The 24,299-nt window shown below is 43.7% G+C and overlaps 1 protein-coding gene across 1 annotated transcript in view; it reads left to right on the top strand.

The window, feature by feature from the left end:
* The first annotated feature begins 9,139 nt into the window (after positions 1-9,139).
* Positions 9,140-24,299, top strand: part of LOC126991678 (uncharacterized) — a 64,560-nt gene continuing 49,400 nt past the window's right edge. Inside the window, exon 1 of the mRNA XM_050850390.1 lies at positions 9,140-9,296. Within this exon, the coding sequence (XP_050706347.1) occupies positions 9,140-9,296 (157 nt within the window). The remainder of the gene's footprint in view (positions 9,297-24,299) is intronic.

A 24,299-nucleotide genomic window follows, 5' to 3' on the forward strand; every position in this document is an offset into this window, starting at 1 on the left:
GCCACCAGTCTAATACTCTTTTTATTTCACGGCTCAACCTGAAATTTCCTGTGTATCTATTTAAGCCTTTTTTTCCCCTGACGTAATCTTTTTAACCTATATTTCCCACATCAAGGGGAGGGTGTATCCTGTAAACCCCTCATCTTCCCCCCCCCTTCACCTTTTCCTCCCTCTCCTTACTCCCTCACTCTCTTTTACTTCCCCTCTCACGACTCTCCCCTCCTCACCTTCCTACCCCGCATATCCTCCCATTTTCCTCATTCACTTTCATAACTTCACCTCTGCTTTTTTTCCCCCATTTTCCTTTCTCCCTCATTCTCGTCTCTTGCGTTTTTTCCCATCATTTTCCTTCCTTCCTTACCCTTCGCCTACCCCCTTCAGCTTCCTTTTCTCTTTACCTATCTCTCTCCCTTCCTCTCACCGCCTTCAGATTTCCCCGTCACCTCATCTCCTCACATTCTCTCTCCTCTCCTCTCATCTCCTCACCTTACCCCCTCCTATTCCTCCCTCCCTTCAGTTCATCTTCCTCCACTCAACTTCCTCCTCTCACCTTCACCCTCATGCTCTGCTCCTTCACCTTCTCCCTCTCCTTCCTCACCTTCCCTGACCTTGTCGTGGGGGCAGGAGGCGTTTCACTACCCACCTTTTTGCCGAGCCAGAAACAACAGGCAGGAGGGAGCAGGTACAGAGAGAAGAGAAGGAAAAGCAGCGAGGGAGGAATAACAGAGGAGCGGAAAGGCGAAGGCGAGTGCTGGTAGGAAGAACGAAACAACAGCGAGGGAGATGCGAGGTAATAGGAAAAAAGAAATAAGTTGGAGAAGTACTAGAAGAACTGTTTAAGGGGTTATGAAGAGCAGGGGAGAGGGATCAACATATAGGTAGAAAATAACATGCAAAAGTAGAAAAGAATTAATGGCAATGTTGAGAAAAGGCAAAGGGAATGACATACAGAGGGCAAAGAATGGATAGAGAAAGCAAGGGGATGACAGAGAAAGGAATGGGAAGAAAAGTAGGAAAAAAACAGTGAATGGAGAGAAAAAGAGGCACTTACATGAGAGAAGGAAAGAGGAAAGGGGAGGAAAAGGCAACAAAAAATAAAGAGAGGATGAATTGAAGGAAAAAGATATCAGATAACCGTGAAATAATACAATTGGAGAAAAGGGACGCAAGTTAAAAAGGATAATCACTAAAGACAGGTGACAGAGTAGAAGAAAATTATTACGTACGGATAAAAATAACAGGCCAAAAGAGAAGCATATAAATTGGACAGGTAGGGAAAAGAACAGGAAGAGAGCCAGTAGAAGAAAAGAAATAGATTACGTAGGAATAAAAGCAACAGACCAAAAGGGAAGTACATTGGCCGGACAGGTAGGGCAGAGACACAGGTACACAGAGGCAGGTGCTCTTGCTGCGCCGGGCTGTAGAAGGAGCGTGGAAGGTGTGAGGCAAGGCGGCTGCATGGAGACGGCGTGTTTGAGATGGATTATGCATGCGACGACCACCTGTGAATAAGCGAGAGGTCTACTTGATACAGATAAATTAGCATACAACAACACCGCCGCCGAAGGCCTCAGTTTAAACTAGCCATTTGGTCTCGCGCAAAAGTTGGCCCCTGGTGTTGAGGTGAGGTGAGGTGAGGTGAAGGCGGAGGTGAGGTGGTGAGTTGAAGTGAGGTGTGAGGGGACGAGGAGAGTTAGAAAAGTATGCGTAAGAGAGAGAGAGAGAGAGAGAGATACATACAGACAGACAGACAGACAGAAAGTACATTTATTTAACATCAATCGTATGACACAAAGTACAATAGTAGAAAAAATACACTGATTATTATAAAGCCTTCAAAGATTTTTAATGCCCAAAGAAATAATAATAATAATAATAATAATAATAATAATAATAATAATAATAATAATAATAATAATAGTGATACGTTGCTCCTTGATAGCGTTGTAATACATATTTTTCAGCTGCCGCTCGTGTGTTATGTTGTGTTGTGTTGTTATTTTGAGGCTTGTTATCCCTGAGTCTAGTGTGTTACGTGTGTTGCTGTATTTGTTGTAGTGTTGTGGTTCATATTCTTGTGTTGCGTTTTGATTTTTGTGTTGATTAATATTCCTTTGTGTTTTCTTATGTTTTTTTGTGTGTGTTGATTTAGTGTCCTGTGTTGCGTTATGTTGCATTGTGTTGTATTGCAATGTGTTCTATTTTTTGTTGTGATATATTTTCCTGTGTTGCGCTGTGCTGCACCTCATTCCAGCGTGTGTTGGGATCGTGGCCTCCAGACATGGTGTGATAGAGTCGTCCGCTGCTTACATTTTTATTCTGTGTTGCGTTGTTGTGTTGTCGTTTTTTATGGTGTGCGTCATTTTCCTTGTGTTGCGTTGTGTTGCTCCTCATTCCAGCGGGTATTGCGATCGTGGGCTGAAGACATCTTGTGATAGAGTCGTCCGCTGCTTACTATTTTTCTTGCGTTGTTGTGTTGTCGTTTTTTTTATGTTGTGCTTTATTTTCCTTGTGTTGCGTTGTGTTGTTTCTCATTCCAGCGGGTGTTACGATCGTGGCCTCAAGACAGCGTGTGATTGAGTCGTCCGCTGCTTACTATTTTCCTGTGTCGCGTTGTTGTGTTTTTTTATGATGTGCTTTATTTTCCTTGTGTTGCGCTGTGTTGCTCCTCATTCCAGCGTGTGTTGCGATCGTGGCCTCCAGACATCGGGTGATAGAGTCCTCCGCTGGTTACTATTTTCACCTCCGTTTTCTTTCCCGCCTCTGGTCACTCTCCTTCCCTTGCCAGTCATTATCACGCTGTTCTCTTGCTCCTCTTTACTTCCTCCTTTTTCTATTTATCTCTTTGCTCCTACTCCTCTTCCTCTTCCTCGTCTTTTCGTCCTCCTTTCCTACTTTGCTCCTCTTCCTCGTTCTCTCTTCCTCATCGCCCTCTTCGTCATGTTTTCTTCCTTATTTTCTATTTTGTTCCCCTTCCTTGTTTCCTTGTTGTTTTCTTCCTCCTTCTTGTCAACCTTTTCCTTCTTATTTTCCTTTTATTGTCTTGTTTCCTACTTCAAATTTTCGTCTTTATATCTGTTTATATTTTTTTATTTTTCGTCTACTCTACTTAAATTTTTTCTCCCTATCATTTTCCTTTCTACTTTCCTCCTCCTCCTCCTCCTCCTCCTCCTCCTCCTCCTCCTCCTCCTCCTCCTCCTCCTCCTCCTCCTCTTAACACGACCTCCCAGAACTTTGCAGGAAAATTACTCGTTGTCCAAGGATGGCCTGCGATTGCTTTCAGTTTTTACCTCCAACGCTAATGCCACACTGGAAGAAGAAGAAGAGGAGGAGGAGGAGGAGGAGGAGGAGGAGAGTAATACCTTCTTCGTAAGCCCAAACGACTCTTCCTCCTTCCTATCCTGCCTCATTTTCCTGTCTCCGAGTCGTTTTCTTCCTCCTCTGAACCTGCCTTTTGCGCCTCCTCATGCATTGACTTCATCTCGTAGCGCTCTCTATCCTTCACTTTTTTTTCTCCTGTCTATCCTTTCCTTTCTATCTTTCCCTTTTGTCTTCCTTTCGACTTATGATTCTGCTCCTCCTTACTAATCTTTCATATTCTCTCCGTCTTCATTGGTCTCTCACTTTCTCCGTATTGCTTTTCTTTCTATTTATCTATGTTTTCATTTCCTCTTCTTTTCCTTTCACCTGGTAATGTCTTCGTCTATATTTCCATTTTGTTTAACTTTCAACTGATGATTCTGCTCCTCCTTACTAATCTTTCATATTCTCTACATCTTCATTGATCTCTCACTTTCTCTGTATTGCTTTTCTTCCTATTTATCTATGTTTTAATTTCCTCTTCTTTTCCTTTCACCTGGTAATGTCTTCGTTCTTTCTCGTTTTCCACTTCTTTTGTTCAGTTTTATTTTCCACGTTCTCTTCAGTCTTGTTTTTTCCCAAGTTTCCAGGCCCTCTTCTTGCTTCCTTTCCCGTCCGCAATGACATCATCTCCTCTTCTGTGAGTGGAGTCAGTAGCTGCCGGTGTTCATGTTTTTTTCTCGATGCTGTTTAGATCGACGTTGGTTCTGGGCTGATTTTCCTACACTGGACTGGATTGGGCTGTTACTTTTTTCCCCATTGTTGCTGTTTTATTATTTGGTGTTCTTTTTTTCGTATATTAATCGTAGAATATTTTGTTTTCATCTTTTTTTTTTCGTGGGGGGGAGAGAGAGAGGGGGAGAGAGAGAGGGGGAGAGAGAGAGGGAGAGAGAGAGAGAGAGAGAGAGAGAGAGAGAGAGAGAGAGAGGTGTGGGTGGGACGTGGGTAGCAGGTGCAGGAGTACTAGTGATCCTCCTCTTCTTCTTCCTCCTCCTCCTCCTCCTCCTCCTCCTCCTCCTGAAGGTGACCCGTTTGCTTACCTTCCCTCCCCCCCCTCTCAGGTGTTCTCAGGTGAATCAAATTGGCGTTGTTATTTTTCTCCAAATTTGTCTTGTTTACGAGTTCAATATCAGTTTCTTCCTTTCTTCACTTCGGGCTTGCTTGTATATTTAGTTTGTTTGTGTGTTTGTAAATCCATCCTTGTTTATTTATGCGTCTAATTACGTGTTTGTGGCTCGAGCGTGTGTGATAGTTTTATTTATTTTATTAAGTTTCAACGCTCAGGTATTTTATTTTCGTTTTTTTTTCTTGCATTCATTTAAAGGGATGCTGTGTGTGTGTGTGTGTGTGTGTGTGTGTGTGTGTGTGTGTGTGTGTGTGTGTGTGTATACGTGTGTGTGTGTGTGTGTGTGTGTGTGTGTGTGTGTGTGTGTGTGTGTGTGTGTTGATTAATTCCTTTATGTATGTCTCTGTCGTCTGATTCTAAGCCTGAAGTGTTATATCAATTATTTCTCGATTGATAAGATCTGTGTGTGTTTGTATGTGTGTGTGTGTGTGTGTGTGTGTGTGTGTGTGTGTGTGTGTGTGTGTGTGTGTGTGTGTGTGTGTTTAGAGAGAGAGAGAGAGAGAGAGAAATGCGTTCACATTCATTATATTCGTGCACACGTAGGAATGTTCAGTGCGTGGGGGCAATGGCACCGCTCCCCCTCCCCTTCACCCCTCCCCTTCACCCCCTCCCTCCCCTCCACACGCTGGGAGTGAGCCAGAATCCTCCCCCACACCCCCTCCCCCTCCTCCCCCTACTCATCACTGCTCTATGGGGATGCTGAGTGGGCAGTGTATCTTCCCCTTCACTGTTTATCTGATAAGGCGAGGGAGGCAAGACGTGCTGCAGGACTCGGCCTTCTACATATCCATTAATGTGACCTTTACGAGAAGTGATGGATACACTCCCTCCCATCACCTGCTCTCCTCCTCCTCCTCCCTTCCTTCCTCTTCACCCCTTCTTACAGTGCTGGTGAGGAAGGAGGAGGAAAAGGAGGAGTGAGAGGAGGAAGAGGAGGCCTTACGTCACCCTGGGAGGAGTTGGCGTTCGCTGACCCTGCAGAAGAGCGCCCCGGCAGGCCCATCAGCGCAACCTGGAATTAGACTACATCCAGACCAGCTTCCAGAGTCGGGTTTGGCGGGCGTTTCCCGGAGCGCGGGGCCGAGCGAACCGTGCACGTGTCCCGGTCTTGCGGCAGGCACTGGGCCAGCGAAGGGGGGGGAGGGGGCTTGTCCTGACAATACAGACACGACTCTTGGTCCTTGAACACCTGTAAATCTCCGCCCTTCATCCATTTGCATCACAAATCATCAATGATTTACTTTAATAGGTTTCTCTAATCAGTTTATTATGCGGCGTATGCATAAAGGTGTGCTCGGTCCTTATGTGTTTGATATATGACACCTGGACGCGCACAACACCCCTCTCGTTAACGGTGCCTCCCAGCTGATGCGCCCCCTCGGCGGCACCTCAGCGGCAGCGGCGGGCGCGGGGCAGCGCCGCGGCCCGCCAGTCCGCCGCCGCCTCGTCCATCACCCGCTCCAGACGTTCATAGTTAATTGCTACTTCCCCGGTATTGATCTAGAGGAGCTTGTTAGCGTACGGGCCATTGAACGCCCGCAAATGAACTTCGTGCGTGGGGTTGCAAGGAGGCAGCAAGGAGGCTCCCGCGTGGCCCTCCGCCTCCCGCGAAGCAGCAGAGTCTTCCCGCCTCAGGACGCCAGTACCCCCACGCGAGGGCCGGGAGGAAAAAATCAATGACCGAAACACGCAGAAATGACTCAACTTAGAACACAGCGGCGTGCGTCTGGGCGGAACGCTGCGGCTGCCCGGCTCCATGATTAATACGTGAAAGTCCTGTGTTGTGCCGACGGTCATACGCTGCTCTGTATGCACTGCTTTACACTCTCAAAATGGGGGGAGCAAGGAGAGGGGCGTTACTGAGGGAGATCCGCTGGAATGATGGATAGGGTCATTCCGTCCCTCCCCTCCTTTCCCTTCTTGCTCTCCCTCCTTCCTTCCTTTTCCCCGATGTTCTTGTGTGTGGGTCAAGTGCCGTTTTACGTGTTAATGCCTTGGGGTTATTGACACTAGTGCTGGTGTTGTGGGTACTGGATATAGCGGTTAGGCTCTGTTATTTTTTTTGTTACAGAACTATGGTGTTAACTTTGGGAATGTTTTTATGGTGATTGAAAGAAAGTAGAATACCGCTAAAAAGTACTTACACTATAATTGTGGGTTTCCTATTCACGATGCTCAGTTGTTTCACGTACTAGTTGTAGTTCGTATATCCACTGCTTGTATGCGCCCTTCTGTACCTGTTTTAGCGACTCCGTGTACTTACTGTAGCGGTTCTTCTTTCGCTGTGACGTTATTGGGTTAGCAGTATTGTGGTGATGGTGGTCTGGTGGCGGTGGTGCTGGTGGTAATGGGTCTCTGTGGTGATGACGAACGCGCAAGATACCATAACGTGTAGATAACGATAGTATTGTGGCTGTAGTTACTTCTCTTTGCGTTATGCTTCAAGGTAACGATGGTGGTGGCGTGTTACAGAGACGTCGTTACGGAGTTTTTGTATCTGTAATATGGCTTTGTTACGAGTGCTGAGTGTGGGTATTTTTTTATAATTCAAGGGACCTCGTAAGGTTATCGTGACGGTGGCGATGGTTAATGTTATGGAGCGTCGTTAGGAAGTATTGGTGGCGGTGTTGTGGTTGTGGTTTTGTTTCCCTTGCATTGTAGTGATCTCGTAAGGTTATGGTAACACTGAGCCGATTCCACAGTCCAACACAGCGTCTTCGTAACAGCCCGAACCAAACTCTAGAATCCCATACAATCCAAAATGGTGAGGTCTTCGATGCCACACTAAATACACAAGACTTTTCCCGTATAGTTTCATCAAATTTGTGAACTTAAATATAAACACCAGACACTATACAAGGAAATCTCGAAGGCTTTGGTATTGGTTTGGGAGCTTACTAACCCGTCATGGGGAACTGTGAAACTGGCCCACTGTCGATGGTTTGTGATGGAGCGTCGTTAGGAGGTGTCGGCGGTGTCAGGGCGGCGGTGGCAGGGCGGCGGTGGCAGGGCGGCGGTGTCAGGGCGGCAGAGTAATGGTAATGGGAGGAGCGGCGGCGTTAATGGCTGTCACTTCGACGTCCCGGAGCTCGATCCTTGAAGATAAAAGGCGAAGGTGCCAAACTGTCTACCTGTGTACTGGAGGAAAGGAGACCCCCACGCACCCTACCTGTCCTCTCCGCCGCACACCTGTCTGTCGGGCCATTTGTCTCTTCTTCACCCTCCTCCTCCTCCTCCTCCTCCTCCTCCTCCTCCTCCTCCTCCTCCTCCTCCTCCTCCTCCTCCTCCTCCTCCTCCTCCTCCTCCACTTCCTCCTCCTCCTCCTCTTCCTCTTTCACCGTTCCTCGAGTTAAAATTCCCGTCAGTAAAATATTCAACTTCGGGCCGAGGGCTAAGCGGATGAAGTTATTACATTCTTTTGTTTTGAGCACGAAAACAAATCGCCTCTGCCATTTTCCTTGATAATCAGCGGGGTGATATATGAGAGAAGAATAATATGGCGGACTCCAGCCCATGAAAAATATGAATCCCATCCCCCCTTCCTGGCTTTTAATGACTCCAAGCACACCCATTAAAAAGTACACTCACTTACACGACACTAATGGCAGAAGCCGTCTTTTAATTTTAGCCTACCAGAGATGATAGTTACAGAGAGAAATGCCTTGTATAATTAGTTCTAAGAGATTACCCCGACAGCTGAGATATAGAGCGGTCAGGTACAAAAGGGACTAAGTACAAGGTGGGCAGTGCACGTCGGGGCCGAAGCGCACGTGAAAAAGTACGTTCATAAGCAGGCAGGTAACAGGTAAGAACACAGGAGCATTAAGGACGCCGAAAATTAACTCCGAGGCGGAAAATGTACATGGCAATTAACGATGTGATTATGTACTTGATGAAGCTAAGTGCAAAGTGGATGATGATTACAGAACAGGCGAGGGGGAGCAGGTGAGGGGCCGGGACAGGTGAGATAGAGGCCCAACAAAACGCGTGGTGAGGCCGGCCCAGATAAAACAATGGATACGAATAAAAATGTGTAAAATGTGGGATAGAGAAGAAGAGCGCGATAACTTTAAACAACAAAATATATATGAATAGGAGAGCGTGCAGTAAAATAGATAGTGAAGAAAAGAATAGAGGCGAAGAACGCGAGGCTCAGAAAACGATCCCGAAAATGAAGGTTAAAGACACAGAGAAACAAAAACTTGAACACGAACTTATCTTTTTTTGTCGTATTATTCACCCGCATTGATTATATCCAAAGTCTGCAGAACCTAACATAACTTATAGCAGCCAAGTCACTAAAGCTGGAAAGGCTGGCCAGTCCAACACCTGGATCGAGTAGTCCCTAATTAGCACTTCCACCTGTCTGAGTGACCCGCCGCGCCGCCCCAGCCCTCGCCGCGGGCATGGGGAGCCAGTTCAGGACCGCTCATGGCTGTTTGAACTCTGCAGTAGGTTCATAATATTGAAGAAAACGACTCGCAACCGGACCGTTCGGGTAAAAAGAGGACCGGGCGCATTCCTCGGAGAATGTGTTACGAATATATATACTTAGTGTTTTTTTAGCCCTCGTCTTCTCCCCTGCTGCAAAGAACCATCCCAGCCATATCATGCCTCGTATCACGCCGGGCATCACCTCCCTTCCCTGATGAGATGACTCCGCCGACACGACCTCTCACCCACCCTTACGATGACCTTCCCTCCGCCGCCCTCCTCCTCTCCGCCTCGCCCCTTGCCCGCCCGCCCACCCCGCCCCTTGCCCGCCCGCACCGCCCCGGACACAAAACGCTTCCCGTGGCCCTCGGCTATGGTAACTGCTTGCTATACCTCCCTCAATCCTTCATGTGTGTATATATATATAATACTTATTTATTTATTTATTTATTTTTACTTTTTGTTTTTTCGTGTGTGAAGGGCGTAAAATATATTACCGAATCCTTGGTTACTTCTCATCAATCATTCTAGTCTGAATTTTCTTACAATTGTTATTTCAAATTTGTGACAACGTGAACAAGTCTGTAAATTCGCCTCATGTTTTCGTATGCATTAAGTGTTTCTTTATGTCTTCACCTTTTAATCACCGGCTTCTTTAAAGGAAACAAATACTATAAACAGAGCCAAAGCCTTTACAGAGAGGCGCGACTCTCCTCACCTCGCCACGGAGACGCCATTCATCACTCACGTCGGGGAAAAGACGAGTCCGTGCGCCCTTCACAGCGTCTGGGTGCTGGTGGAGGGTAGGGGAGGAGAGAAGGGGAGCGGGTGAGGTGTGTCAGGTGAGCGGTGAAGCGTTAATATACCCGTCTGATGATGATGCTTGGCTCAGGCTTTGGCGGCTCCGGTGTGTAAATACTACTTAAACTGAAGCTTTTCCGAGATAGGTGTTTTCTTTCTTTTTCCTTTTTTGTGCTTTTTTTCCCTTTTTCTTCTCGTTCCTCTCCTTCTTTTCCTTTTTGTCTGTCTGTCTGTCTGTGTTCTTACCTCATTGTTTCTCTCTCTCTCTCTCTCTCTCTCTCTCTCTCTCTCTCTCTCTCTCTCTCTCTCTCTCTCTCTCTCTCTCTCTCTCTCTCTCTCTCTCTCTCTCTCTCTCTCTCTCTCTCTCTCTCTCTCTCTCTCTCTCTCTCTCTCTCTCTTCGGAAAAGCCTTACCCTATATTTTGACAGATTAAATCTCTCCTCGGTGTATTTTTCAGCAATCTTCCCGACTACTCTCCGTTCTGCCCAAATCACTTCGTTATCTCGACCTTCATTTAATTCTTACATAGTAGCATCGTTCATCTCCTTAGACGTCACACCGTGGACCTTAACTTTCCTTTATTTTACACCCGTTTCCTTCACTTCTCCCAAATTCTGTAAGAGGCAAAGGTCGTGTTATCAATTAATTTTCCTCCAGGTAACTCATCATGGCCCACCACTACGGGACAGGTGAGACAGGGGGACGAAAATAGAGTTCAGGTCGTGTATTGATTCTGCGTAATGAACAGGTGGGCAAGATTCATAAACGTGTGATGGTTATGTTGGGTCGTTTATCTCGCCGCTGTACAGGTATCGTGACCGCCACCCCCCGCCCCTCGTACTCCTTGGCTGTGTGTATTACGTTCATCCTCTCCCCCCGCTCGTCTATCTTAACGCCTCTTCCGCTCTGCCCTCCTCCTAATCTTCCTGTTATCTCTTCCCTCCCTTGCTGATACAATTTACTTCAGTTTTCCTCGCGTTTTTCCTACTGAAGATTATTTCTTTAGTATTTTCCTTGCTTCTTGGTTCTTCCTATTTCTTTTTTTGTGTTTTCTCACCTAAGTGCTCTGTTTAAGATCCAACAGTTATTTTCTTTCTAATTTTCCTTGTTTCTTTCCAAGAACAGTTTTCCCGCCATTCCTCTGCACAATTTCCTCCGAGTTTTCCTCCTTTTTTGTCGTGTATTCGCGTCTGGCTCATTCATTAACCTCTCTATCTATTTTCTTCCTTTTCTTTTCCTGTAAAATATTTGCTGATTATATGTCGACCTGTTAAAGTTACTTTGTGTAATATTTATATATAAATAAGAAAAGCAGTTTATGAAATGAACGTAAACTTAACCAATTCTAAGAAAAAATATTGATTTGAAAATCTTCATACAAAATGGGAACTACAAAACTGTTCATATTTGCAATTACTTTCCCGTACTATATGTTTATACTTAATACCGACAAATGGCAATATAACATCCCAGAGGAGCGTCTGTCGTGTGTCTGTGCACGGGTGTTGGGCGCAGACGGCGGCGTGTTCGTTAATGAAGAGAAATTTCAGAGAATCAAGTTGCAGGGAAGGGGCGGGGCGTCACGGAAATTGACAGTCGTCGGCCAGGCTGTGCTGTATAGTTCCTCCAAGTATTGTTTTGTGGGCAAGAACATAATATAAATATGCCATGAAATTAAGAACACATTTAAGGACATTCAAGAAACTGTTTTGTATAGAATATTTAAATAAAAACCTGGGATAAAATATATTCCTCATAATATAATTTAGATTAACAAGGAATATCGTTAATCCTATGATAAGTAGCTTGATTTAAGACTTCCTGGTCCATTCACTTATCTTATTATGAAGTAATCATCCTGAAGCTGTTTAAGTAATGAAAATTTGACATGAGTATCAGTTCTAAACAAACGTATTTTTGCTAAGGTAGTATTTTCAGCTTAATATTTTCAAACCTAATCCCCCCATCTCTCTCTCTCTCTCTCTCTCTCTCTCTCTCTCTCTCTCTCTCTCTCTCTCTCTCTCTCTCTCTCTCTCTCTCTCTCTCTCTCTCTCTCTCTCTCTCTCTCTCTCTCTCTCTCTCTCTCTCTCTCTCTCTCTCTCTCTCTCTCTCTCTCTCTCTCTCTCTCTCTCTCTCTCTCTCTCTCTCTCTCTCTCTCTCTCTCTCTCTCTCTCTCTCTCTCTCTTCTTCTCTTCTCTTCTCTTCTCTTCCACCTATCATCTTCCCTTCTCTTCTTCCTTCAGCTCGTTTTCCTCCTACTTTTCCAAAACTTTCCTTGAACCTCAGAAAATGTTACTACGTTAAATTCCACTTCATAACGACAACACTTGAAGCTGAAACATTAAGGATTAATAGTTAAGTAATGTTAAATAAAAGGACAAACTAAATTAAACCTTCATTTATAGTACAATGGAGCAGTTATCTACCCCTAAGGGTGCCTAAATGACTTTGAGAACTTTGTGGTTTATCAGTGGCATAATTAGATTGTGTAAGAGAGAAGAAGAAAAATTATGTGTCTTATATTATCTTATGTCTACGCAAAAGGGCTGTTGTGATATATTGAAAACACTAACAAACCTGAACTGGCATCTTTCATTAGAGAGAGAGAGAGAGAGAGAGAGAGAGAGAGAGGATAATATTTAAAGTTTATTTTAATGAGTCGGACATGCTAATTATTTACCTGGAAACATAAATAGATAAATGAGCGGGCAGGTAATCGTGCTTCATCACACCTTAATTAAAACATCATCAGCTGCCGTCTGCATAACTCGCCTTGATGATTAGATAATTGACACAACCTGAATACCTCGTGATTACCTGGCAGACTCACCTGTAATGGCCCCTCCCACCTGTCCCTCCCTCCTCTTCTTCCTCCTCCTCCTCTTTTTGCTCCTCCTTTACCTCCTCTTACTCCTTCCTCTGGTTCATACTTTGTTTCGTTTTTATTTCTCTCTCTCTCTCTCTCTCTCTCTCTCTCTCTCTCTCTCTCTCTCTCTCTCTCTCTCTCTCTCTCTCTCTCTCTCTCTCTCTCTCTCTCTCTCTCTCTCTCTCTCTCTCTCTCTCTCTCTCTCTCTCTCTCTCTCTCTCTCTCTCTCTCTCTCTCTCTCTCTCACTATCTATCCCACATCTATTACACACACATCCTCGCCCTTCCTTTATGACCTATATCTGTTGTGTAAGACCACCATGTCATTCCTGGCGTGGCTATAACATGTTCCAGTGACTACCCACACCTGTTAAGCTGTATTACTCCGCTTCTCCAGTGTTCGCCTTCAAACACTGTGACCGCTGTTGCCTCGATTGGGTATTGATAGCAAGAGTTTACCTGGAATGCTTACTAACACTCGGCCGTGAGTCTCGCCGGCAGCATCGCAAAAGCACGTGTAAGCTTCTTAACTAAATACTGAAGAGATGTCGAGATAGTTATGGAGGACGACACTCAGAGAACAGAATCCTTGTCACATATAAAGAGAATAAGCTAATTGATAGACTCACGTGTATAGATCTATCAGCGTTGATATTACAGAAGCAAGATCGATGGTGAGTCAGAGTTGTTAGATCGCATAAAGGAGAAAGGACACGAATTATGCTAAAAGATAATGGCAGGGTTAAAAAATATATGACTTAGTGCCTCAGCGTAAAGACAAATAGGCGAGTAAGTATAATAAACAGGGATATAAAAAGCAGCAGATAGAAGGGCGTGTTGAGATAGAGTTGAATAGGCGATGTATGCATAAAAAGACAACTCAAAAACACTCCTCAAGAACATATAAAGTAACTCAAACCACCTTACACCTACGACACGCCGCAAAAAGACAATCACAGCAACAGTAGCGACACACGATCACAGGAGGAGCAGCGGCAGAGGCAAGAGATCCAACCCTCCTCCTCTTCTTCGTCCTTCTCTTGCGGGCCACGAAGCATTCAGGAGCCGCGGATCAAGGCTCGTAAACTCGCCAATGGAAGCGAGAGACGACATAAACGCTGCGTCTCGTCCGTCCCGCCATTTGTCTCCGGACTCATAAGGTTTGTTTAGCCCTTTGTTTTTGTAGCGAGGCTGTCGTGTCGGGCAATTATCAAGGTGCGTCATCAGGTGAGCGGCGAAGAGGTGTTCCCTGTCAGGTGTTCCTCCCCACTCCATTGATCCGCCCTGCCCTGTCTCCTCCTGCTCCTCCTCCTCCACCTCTTACTCCTAATCCTCTCTATGTAGGTCTTGTTTTTGTTCTTTTTGTTGTACTTTATATTCTTTGTGTCTCCCTTTTTTTCTTCTTTTTTCTTCTTTTTTTCTTTTTCTTTTCCTTTTCTTCTTTCTTTCCTGTTTTTCTTCTTCTTCTTCTTCTATATTCTTCATTTTCCTCTAATTCTTCTTTGACTTCTGGTACTTCTCTCATCTTCCGTTTTCCCCTATTCCTCTCTTTTCATCATCATCCTCATCATCCTTCTAATCCTTATCCTCATCTTCCTCCTCCTTACCCTTCTCCTCATCCTCCATTTTAGCCTTCAGAATAGTAACACAGGGAATCGCTGAGCAGTTGTTGCCGAGGATCATTTACTCTTAACCAACTCGTAAGCGTTTGTCTGATATGATGCGGCAACAAATCTCTCGCTTGTTTTGGATCTGGTCTACGTAGGTGCGGTTCCCAGGGTGTTGTTAGCATATATTCTTTTAGTGAGAGTCGTGTTGGGATATTCTTTAAAACACTTATCTGCGGCAATAAACTCCTCCAGTGTTTTTACTAGTTATGGTTCGCGTGTGTGTTTGTTGTTGATATCCTTTTTTTTCTTTACTTTTATGCCTATCTAGTCAGGGGAACTCTTGTAATTGTTCTTTTTTTAAGGGCGCGGTCGGCAAATTTGGTGTTCTTCAATTTACACTTTCTGTCTACTGCACTAAAACAGTAGCCATTTAAAGACCAGTGTTTATGTTCGATGCAGAATAAACTCAACGTTGAAAATCATTGTCTAGTTAGTATTTTCTATTGGTTAGGATTATAGTTCATGTTGACGTTGATGTTCGATGTTTGTGTAGCTAGAAGAATGATTATTTTTTAGTATTCAGAAGCAAAGTAATGAACCAAAAGTTAATGAAGCGAGGACAGGCTCTCTAGGAAAGTACTTTGTTTAATTAATACTTCCTTTATATTTTTCCACTTGTTATGGTTGATTGTTATCCCTCCCAATGTACATGTAGTTTCTTTCTGACTTCAAAATGTTTATCGCGGGTTAGTTTATTAGTCCTCAACATTAATATACTAAACTTAAGAAGCTTGTTAAATATTGTTGTGTTTTATTAATAGAAATTAGTCTTAAGTATGTTAGGATTTATTACAAGGAAGGAGATATGTCCTGAGTTGTGGACCATTAAATCACACACACACACACACACACACACACACACACACACACACACACACACACACACACACACACACACACTCTCTCTCTCTCTCTCTCTCTCTCTCTCTCTCTCTCTCTCTCTCTCTCTCTCTCTCTCTCTCTCTCTCTCTCTCTCTCTCTCTCTCTCTCTCTCTCTCTCTCTCTCTCTCCCCCCCCCCCTCCCCCCCGTTTCACACACACAGGTATCACGGCCCAACCTGCCAGGAAGTATGACTAATTAAAACTCATTAACACAATAATTACAGCGGCGAGACCTTAAGCTCACTATTTATTGCACAGCGCGGCCTTAAAACTCCCCATTTAGCGTCTTGGAACCCCTTAGTTTGCGGCAGTAACTAACTTTACCTAATAGTCTTATGAGCGGGCTCCTGACGCTTGAAAAAGGGCGTGGAGTTTTCTCTTCTTTTTGTTTAAGATGATATGTTGTTTTGTTCTGATTTCTTTTTCGTACTCCGTTTTGCTTTTCACAGTTTCTTTTTATTTGTAGTAGATTTTTTTATACTTTATTTTTGTTTGTTCGTCTTTTTTTTTGTGTGTGTGGCATCTGTCGTATGAATGGGGTCAAGATGCTATCGACGTGACTTGCATTGTATTATGTATCGACAGACTTTTTTTTTAATGCACACGACTTACTAAACACACACACACACACACACACACACACACACACTTAATTTAAACTCTCTCTCTCTCTCTCTCTCTCTCTCTCGTGATTTAAAGGAGTTTAACTTTAGATAAAGGTAATTCTTCAAGGTAGCGAGACCAATTAGCAGTCGACAGGTGTTCTCAGGTGCTTACTCCACTACTTTGTCTGTACGCAATTTATGGCTTCTAATTAATAACTCTTACCGAAGAGACAATATTTATTTTCCGATGATGCATGGTTGATATATTTTTTTCCCGAACATGTAGACCTCCATCGCTCTAAATGAAAACAACAAAACAAATGTCATTAGAACACCTTTGAATTAAATGGTAAAAAATTACTTCCATGTGTTTGAATATTGCAATCTCTGACTCTGTTCTTTCTGTCTAATTTACTGATAGGTCCGGCAATTACCATTATGCACGGGGATGTTTACCACACCTTTATCTTCTGCCTCTTTTCCAGCAGGGTGTCGCCACGTTCCTCAGATGTATGTACGCAATTAACTTTTTTATATCAGGTTTATATAATTACGAGTAAGTAACTGAAATTATTGAAACAATAACACTTATAGCAACCCTAGATTTACACATAAAATTCAAAGCTGACTTAAGTTTGACGTAACAGTTTTTTGTGCTCTTTTCATGTTTATTTATTCGCAGTACTGTAAAAATATTTCTTTAAATATTTTATATACCAAAGCTTTAACTTTAGTCGTCTTTTCTGCTTGAGAAATTCACTTCAGCAAGATGATTTTTCTTATATGTATTTATTGACAGACAGATAGATAGATAAAAAGATAGATATAGATAATTTTTACAATGCAAAATCATATATATTTCCAAAATGGTGTTTGGGGTCTGCAAAGAAAATTTCGTGTATTTCCTTCTTTCATCTGTTGACTGTTTCTCCTTTACTTCTTTCTCCTCTCTTGGAGAACGAAGGTACATACATGACTTGAGTGGATACGAAAAGGTTAAGTGGAAGCTGGATGGAATCTCTGAGGCTTGTACTGCGTTCTGGTATCCACTGTACCTTGGATCTCTATCTTGGATTCGGTCTGCTTATCTTGGTCTAGTTTTTGGCCTTACTCCTGGTCCTCCTGCCCTGCTGTCCTCCCTGGAGGCTTAAGGTCTGCGGGCATGTGTATTAGTGGTGACGTGGCGACTTTATGTGCACGTAATTGTCGGTTCCCTTAAGTTACGGCGCTCAATTAGTGTAGGATGTTTGCGTTTCTTGCAGTCTGCATTACGAACGTTACCTGTGGGAGCGTGACGTGCTAATGGTCACCTGCGTCACCGGGCCCAACTAAGCCAGCACCAGGTGACGTACTCCCGCCTCACCTGCCGCCCGCCGTGTCACACCGTCACCGCCTGGCTGCGTTTTCTTCGTCACCTGGACACTCGCTCTGCCCTAATTGCCGGTAAGCTTTAAAGAATCAGACGCCGTTGTAAGCAGAAAGCAATAGCAGCGTCCATTTAAGTCGTTGTTCTCTTACCCCGTTTTGTTCTCCACATGCACAATGGTTTTGCCTAATCCCCTTCGAGCCCTGAACAATTAGACGCCTTAGTAAGTACTCGTAGAAAGCAATAACAATGCCGTCCATATACATCACAGGGAAGGAAAATGTTTGCCGCATAAGAGAAAATCAGTGTTGTTGTCTTGTTTCAGTCATTCGCCAGACAATTTCAGGTGTTTAACGGAGCCGCATGTCGCTCTGGAATTGTGCAGGCAAGTGTTTTAAGTGGAGGAATTTTTATAAACCTTTCAACTTCATTAAATTATGAAACAACACGGGCATAGTTTTCACTGTCAGTTTCATCATCGTGCTCAGGATTACTTTTTCATTAATAGTAAACATAAACAAGCATTTTTCTAACACTATATTCAGATAACAAACTAATCATAATATTATTTCACACTGTTAACGACCTATAACTTGTTTACCAGCATTAATAGGTGCATCATTATTATTATATATAAAAAAAATCTACAAAACGTTTTTTAATCCATGTCAGAGGGAATGAAAGGCTCACAATAATTTTCCTTAATAAAAAGTTTTGGCATAAGTGAAAAAAAGTGCCTGAACCTAATCAAATTTTCATTTTGCTAACATTCGCATGTCGGTTTCTTCTGTGGTCAGCATAAGAATCGCTTTCGGCTCCAGCGAGGATTCAACAACTACAAGAAAATCAAAGCAAATCGAAATCTGTCTTCCTTAAGCTGAGGCAAAGAGGGCGGGGGAGAGTCACCGGGACCTTATTAAAACATCATGAGGGCAACTTGTGCATAAAGTCGGCCGAGGTGACTGTAAGATTATTTAATTGTATACAATCTAGCGCCGGCCAAGCAGCGGCCGGCCGAGGAAATGCAAGGAAAACAATAAAACGTGATGAACGAGGCGAAATTAGAGACTCGGTATATTTGTTCACTGGACTGTTTATCCCGACCCGGCCCCTAAGAAGAGGAGGAAGAAGAGGAGAAGCAGGAGAAGGAGGAGACAGAGTAGGAGGAGAAAGGGGAGCAAAACGAAGAAGAAAAGAGAGGTATTCAGATTATAATGACAAAAAATCAAGAATAGAGACTCGGTATATTTGTTCACTTGTCTGTTTATCACGACCCGGCCGCTAAGGAGAGGAGGAAGAAGAGGAGAGGCAGGAGAAGGAGGAGACAGAGTAGGAGGAGGAGGAAGGGGAGCAGAGTGAAGAATAAAAAAGAGGTATTCAGATTATAATGAAAAAAAAAATCAAGAATAGGCCAAGGTGTTGAAAACCAGGAAGCTAATTTCAAGATTCTCCGCCAAGATAACAGAGTAAAAAGCTTCGGCCATTTCCTCCTATGTAATTTCTTGCACTCGCCGCGTCCCGCATCTCAAGATTGGAACAGGAGCAATCTTAGAATATGGATGTTGCATAATATTCTGCCTCTGTTTCATATCTGCATGTTATTAATGGATATTGCAATTTCTTATGATGTCTGACTGCACATCTCTCTCTCTCTCTCTCTCTCTCTCTCTCTCTCTCTCTCTCTCTCTCTCTCTCTCTCTCTCTCTCTCTCTCTCTCTCTCTCTCTCTCTCTCTCTCTCTCTCTCTCTCTCTCTCTCTCTCTCTCAAGCAAATAGTTTTTTTTCCCAAGCACAACCTACCTGGGGAACTATGATCGCAACACACACACACACACACACACACATACACACACACACACACACACACACACAATTAGTCGCCTTCAGCACCTTAGGTTAAAACAGCACTTCGCTAAATGGAACTCGTGCGTCGCTTCATGGAAACAGGTTCAGATTGCTTTCAAAATTTAGTAGGCGAAGGGAAGGGAGGCGATTATTGGTTGCTCCTTGTCAAAGGTGTTGCCGGCGCCCTTTGTCCGTGTTATTTTGAGCTTTGTCGTCGTCATCATCATCATCGTCATCATCATTATCATTGTCATCATCTTCACATTCGTCGTTTATATTTTGTCATTTTTTTGTTTTTTTTCTATTTATTTTACTTCCTTTTCCTCTTTCTCGTTCCCTGCCTCCTCTTCCTCCGCTTCCTCCTCCTCGTTCTCCTCCTCCTCCTCCTCCTCCTCCTCCACTACTACCACTAATCAATCAGTATCTTCATCATCCTTTTATTTCTTCTGTTGAGTGAGTATTTCAGTGAACTCCAGATTTTTTGCAGTGAAATGTATAGTTTCTGAGCAGTCACAGTCTCCCTCAGCCCCCTACTAAGAAATTTAAGTTATCATATAGAGTATAGACAAAGAACATTTAATATGCACTGCAGCAGGCACGTCAACAACGAAATACAGGTTTAAAAGTGACTATGATGGTTTGAATAGGATTTTTTAGATATGATGTCTTATAATAAAACCGGTAATGATGACGCTATATTTTAAGTTCAGTTCAAAAGAGGGAAGAGAGCACCACAAACAAAACGGGAAAATTGAGTGGTGGAAAAAGAACTAGACTCAATATCCTATACTGTCCAAACCCCTTATGCAAGAGTTAACCAGCAACTCCATTCTTTCATCCCCTTCACTGGTAAACTCGGGAGCCTTCCTTCGTCTGTATTTTCTCCTGCCTATGACTTGACCTCTCCACCCGAAGTTGACCTCTCTTTTCGCTACTCTATACTTGTCGCTATAAGGGAGGAACAGTTAGCGGTCTTTTTTTCTACATTTTCTTTTTCTTGCCTCTTAGTTGCTCTCTGTGCTGTAAAATAAAATAGACTAAGAGTGCTCTGGTTTTATTTCAAGCATTATCCACACAATCCACAAAGTCAAATGAGGGAAGAGAGGGAGCGAAACCAAAAAAAGTTAATTGTTAAGTTAGCTCGTTTGATAGATTAGGTTGATATATAACTTTATTTACAGAGGCTCGCCCGCCACCTGCTCCCTTTTTTTGCGGATTAGTATTACAGTTCATGATGTATGTTTTTATCATATTAATATACACGTCTTTAAGGAGCAAAGTTCCGTGTACACGCTCATTGATTACCCGCAACATTGGTAATTATATGTTGACTTTGCAATTACTCTGACATTTTCTCGTGTAAAAAATGTTGATACTTAAGTGGAAATTCTGATACTAAATATTTCGCTCAGCTACAGTGCAGGTTATATAGTCTTCTAATAAGATGATAAGAGGAGCCAGTGGACTAAACAACCCAATTACAGCCAAATAAAATAGGGACAAGGGTGCGCGTGGCCTTCTTAACAGCAAAAAATAAATAAAAAGTTCTTATTAGGTGAGGAAAATAACGACTCAAACAAGAACAACAGCAACATCAATAACAACTTAAAATGTGTACGCGTGGTCAGTGTGGTGAACGCGTGGTGAGCCGCACGTGCGTTTGTGTGTGTGTGTGTGTGTGTGTGTGTGTGTGTGTGTGTGTGTGTGTGTGTGTGTACCTCTTCCCCTCTCCATCCTCATTTTCTTCATCCAGACAAAACATTTCTTCCTTCTTTTCTCACACCTCCCTTCACTCTTTCTTCTTCTTCCTGTCTTCTTCCTCTCCTTCTTTTTTTATTCCCTCCTTTCTTTTCTCCTTCATTTTCACATCTGTTTCATCTTATTTTTCTCCTCATTTTTTTCGTCGTTCCTGATCATAAACTCCCTTTGTATTGCCGAGGCTGCTGTTACCTCCTCCTCCTCCTCCTCCCCCTCCTCTTCCTCCTCCTTCTCCTCCTCCATCACGTCCTCCTCCATTTTCCCTCATTCTCCTTGTCATCAACGCTTTATTTTTCCCACGTTCTTTCTTTACAATACAATGTAGTTTACGTTCTCTCGTTATTCTTCGTATCCTGTGGGAGTGCGTGTGTGTGTGTGGGAGGGGGGGGGGGGTTATGTCTGTTTCTATGATTTATGTGGACGAGAGAAACAGACAGACAGACGGAGGCATAACCAGCATCTTTGGAGACGGGCGGTAATAAGTGCATCATAGTAATTATATATTCACCTGAGGATACACCGGGATGAAGCGTTAAATTAGTTGCCCTGAGAAGCGTCCAGGTGAGTGACTCTTGGTTGGCAGGTGAGCTTAGGTAATTAGAGGTTAGGAAAGGTGAGGTGGGGCGCTGGGTGGCTCGGCAGGGTGTTCTCTCTATCACGGTTTTACGATGATGTACTTTATTTCTCTTGTTTTCATGTATTTTTTTTATCTTTTAACCTTCACTTCAATACGTTTTTTCCTTATATTCTTTCTCTGTTATTATATTTTTATCCCTTCGTGCTCTCTTTCTCCTTTTCATCCTTTTCAGTTCTTCATGGCTTGAGGTTTTTCTTTCTCCTTTTGATCCTTTTTATTTCTTTATGGCTTGCGTTTTTTCCTTCTCTTCGTCTTCCTTCTTTGTCTCGTTTCTTGCTGGATCGATGGCGAGTGATTTCCTATTTCATCCGCCTCTTTTTCAGTTCGTTTTTCCCTTACGACCTTTAAGTGTAACATTCTGTAGTACTTGTTTTCTTTCAGTATCATCTTGAGAGGGAGCAAGTGGTGGCGGTGGTGGTGATGATAGTGTTGATAGTGGTGGTGGTGGAAGCCAAGTGGAGATGATGGTAATTCTCTGAGGGTGGTGACCGGTGATAAAATTGATGGTGATGGGTGGAGGAGGAGGAGGAGAGACGATGACGAGGAAGAAGCAAAAGAAAAAGGAAGGCGAAGAAGAAGAGCTTTATGATGAAGAAGAATGAAGTAAAGGAGTGGAAGTTCAAATTATCTTGCTGTCGGGGCTCTGGCGGTGAGAAAACAAACTCGTGATGAAATGTTGGGATGATGCTTTATGACTCGGGCGGCGACGGTTGGGAAGCAGTAAAGGAAGAGAAATGAACGAGGAAGCACTGAAGGATGAGGGAGAGAGATAGGAGAGGATAGAAAGACTGGTTAAGGTTGTGACTAAAGAGAGAGATGTAGAAGGTGTGAAACTAGAAGATGGAGTGAGGAGAGTAGTAGAAAGGGAAGGTAGAGAGGAAGAGGAGAGTCGAAGAGGTGAAAGGGTAGAGTAAAAGGGAATAGGGCATTTGAAGGTCCGGAATGGGTGTAGTGAGAGGAAATGATGAAGGGGAAGAAGGTGGATGATACGACAAGCTGTTTGGTAGTATGAGGGTGAAGAAGATGAAGGTGGAGTAGGAAGTAAGGAGTGGATGGACCGAAGAAAAGAAGGGAAGGTGTAAGAGGTATGACGGAAGATTAAAAGTGGAAGAAAAATAGGTGGATAGTTATAAATGTGGATGAAGAAAAGTGGAGAAAAAGCAGTGGGTGGAGTTAGCAAAGGGTGTTGATGAAAAGTAAGACGGAGAAAAAGAAATGGAGAGAAGAGGAACAGGTGGATGGAGGTGTGGAAGGTGTGTAAGGGGTAAGGGAGGATGGAGGGAAGGTTGTGGAGGTGTGGAGGGGGAGGAGGGAAGGGGAACATCACTCACGTCCCTCCAACCTATCTCCCAGCTCCTCCCCCTCCCGTACATGCCCTTCTACGGAGATAAGATTCTTCCTCCATCCCTCCATCCCTCCCTTCCTCCTCTCCTCACTCCCATTTTGTGTTTCTCCGCCTTTCTCTCTCTCTCTCTCTCTCTCTCTCTCTCTCTCTCTCTCTCTCTCTCTCTCTCTCTCTCTCTCTCTCTCTCTCTCTCTCTCTCTCTCTCTCTCTCTCTCTCTCTCTCTCTCTCTCTCTCTCTCTCTCTCTCTCTCTCGCTCTCTATCTTCATCTTCCTCCCTATTCCTTTCCCTTTTCCATTTGCCCTCAGGAAGATGTTCTATTTGGTGCACGTGTGTGTGTGTGTGTGTGTGTGTGTGTGTGTGTGTGAGTGAGTGTGAGGACGAAGGAAGGGCATACACCATGTGCTTTTGCGTATAATATAAAACCACATTAGGCAGAATTATTTATTGGCAATATTTACATCGGTCATTGAAGGTCATAAATTTCGCAACCTAAGAATCGCCACCGCCATAACCCCCCACCCCCACCCCCCCCACCACCACCACGCCCTGACCCCTGCCTCCCTTAATAGTAACCATTCATCTGGTGTTGAGGTAATGGCGGCCGGTAACGAGGGGCATATCATCACCAGGTAACACTATTAGCGCCTCCTGCTCACCTGCTGTAAATCTGCCGCCTATTCGACAAGGTAATTGGACTCCCCGCCTCCCGCTCCCCCAATTTAATGTCGCGATAATGGGTGTCGTTTAGATCCTTATCGCGCCTGTCTTCGTGTCGCCGCGGAGGCTTCGCTGTATTTGTCGCCTCTATGTCTGGTCTTTCTTTTTTTATATTCATTTTTAACTTTATTTCATACACCTAACGCAACATTTAAGACATAAGAAAGGAATTAACTGAGTTTTTCTGTGTGTAAACTCCCCTAGAATGCTTATTTATGAATATTTACAAATTTAAGCAGGAATAGAATGCTTATTTATGAATATTTACAAATTTAAGCAGGAAAAAATATATATTTGAATTGCTAATGAGCTTTTGGACGCATATTCTCTTTTGTGTTTTCTTTTTCCCATGACGTTAAGTATATAGTAAAAGAATCAAGGATATTTTTAACATTGTGTTTTGGAACTTTAGGAAGACGAATTAAAAAGAAGGTTTGTTTGTTGTATCTTTCTTTCGACATTCCTATTGGACTCGCCGCCTAAGAAATAGTGAAAGAACCAAGTAGAAATTTGTGTGTGACCGATCCCTGCTAGCTCTTACCTAACATGGCACATCGGAGCGTTCAAAGGGAGCAATATATAAAAAAAAATATGTTAGATCCATCCAGCGACATTAATTGACCTCCTCACCGAAGAATTGTTGAGGAATCTGCTAACGTTTTCTGAGTGGACGCCTCGCCCCTCGACCGCTCCCGGAACCCTTCTATCCTACAAGACATATCTGAGCTCCGGACGAAATCAGAGGACGTTATCTTGTCAAATTACCGATTGAACACGACAGTTACGAAATCGTTGAAGAATCAGCCGAAGTTATCTGTTTGAACGCCTCCTGAACCTCCTAAAGCCGTCCTGCCCAACGAGACATTTCTGAACTTTGGAAGAAATT

This window comes from Eriocheir sinensis, chromosome 7, assembly GCF_024679095.1.
Source record: "Eriocheir sinensis breed Jianghai 21 chromosome 7, ASM2467909v1, whole genome shotgun sequence".
Classification (NCBI taxonomy): Eukaryota; Metazoa; Arthropoda; class Malacostraca; order Decapoda; family Varunidae; genus Eriocheir; species Eriocheir sinensis.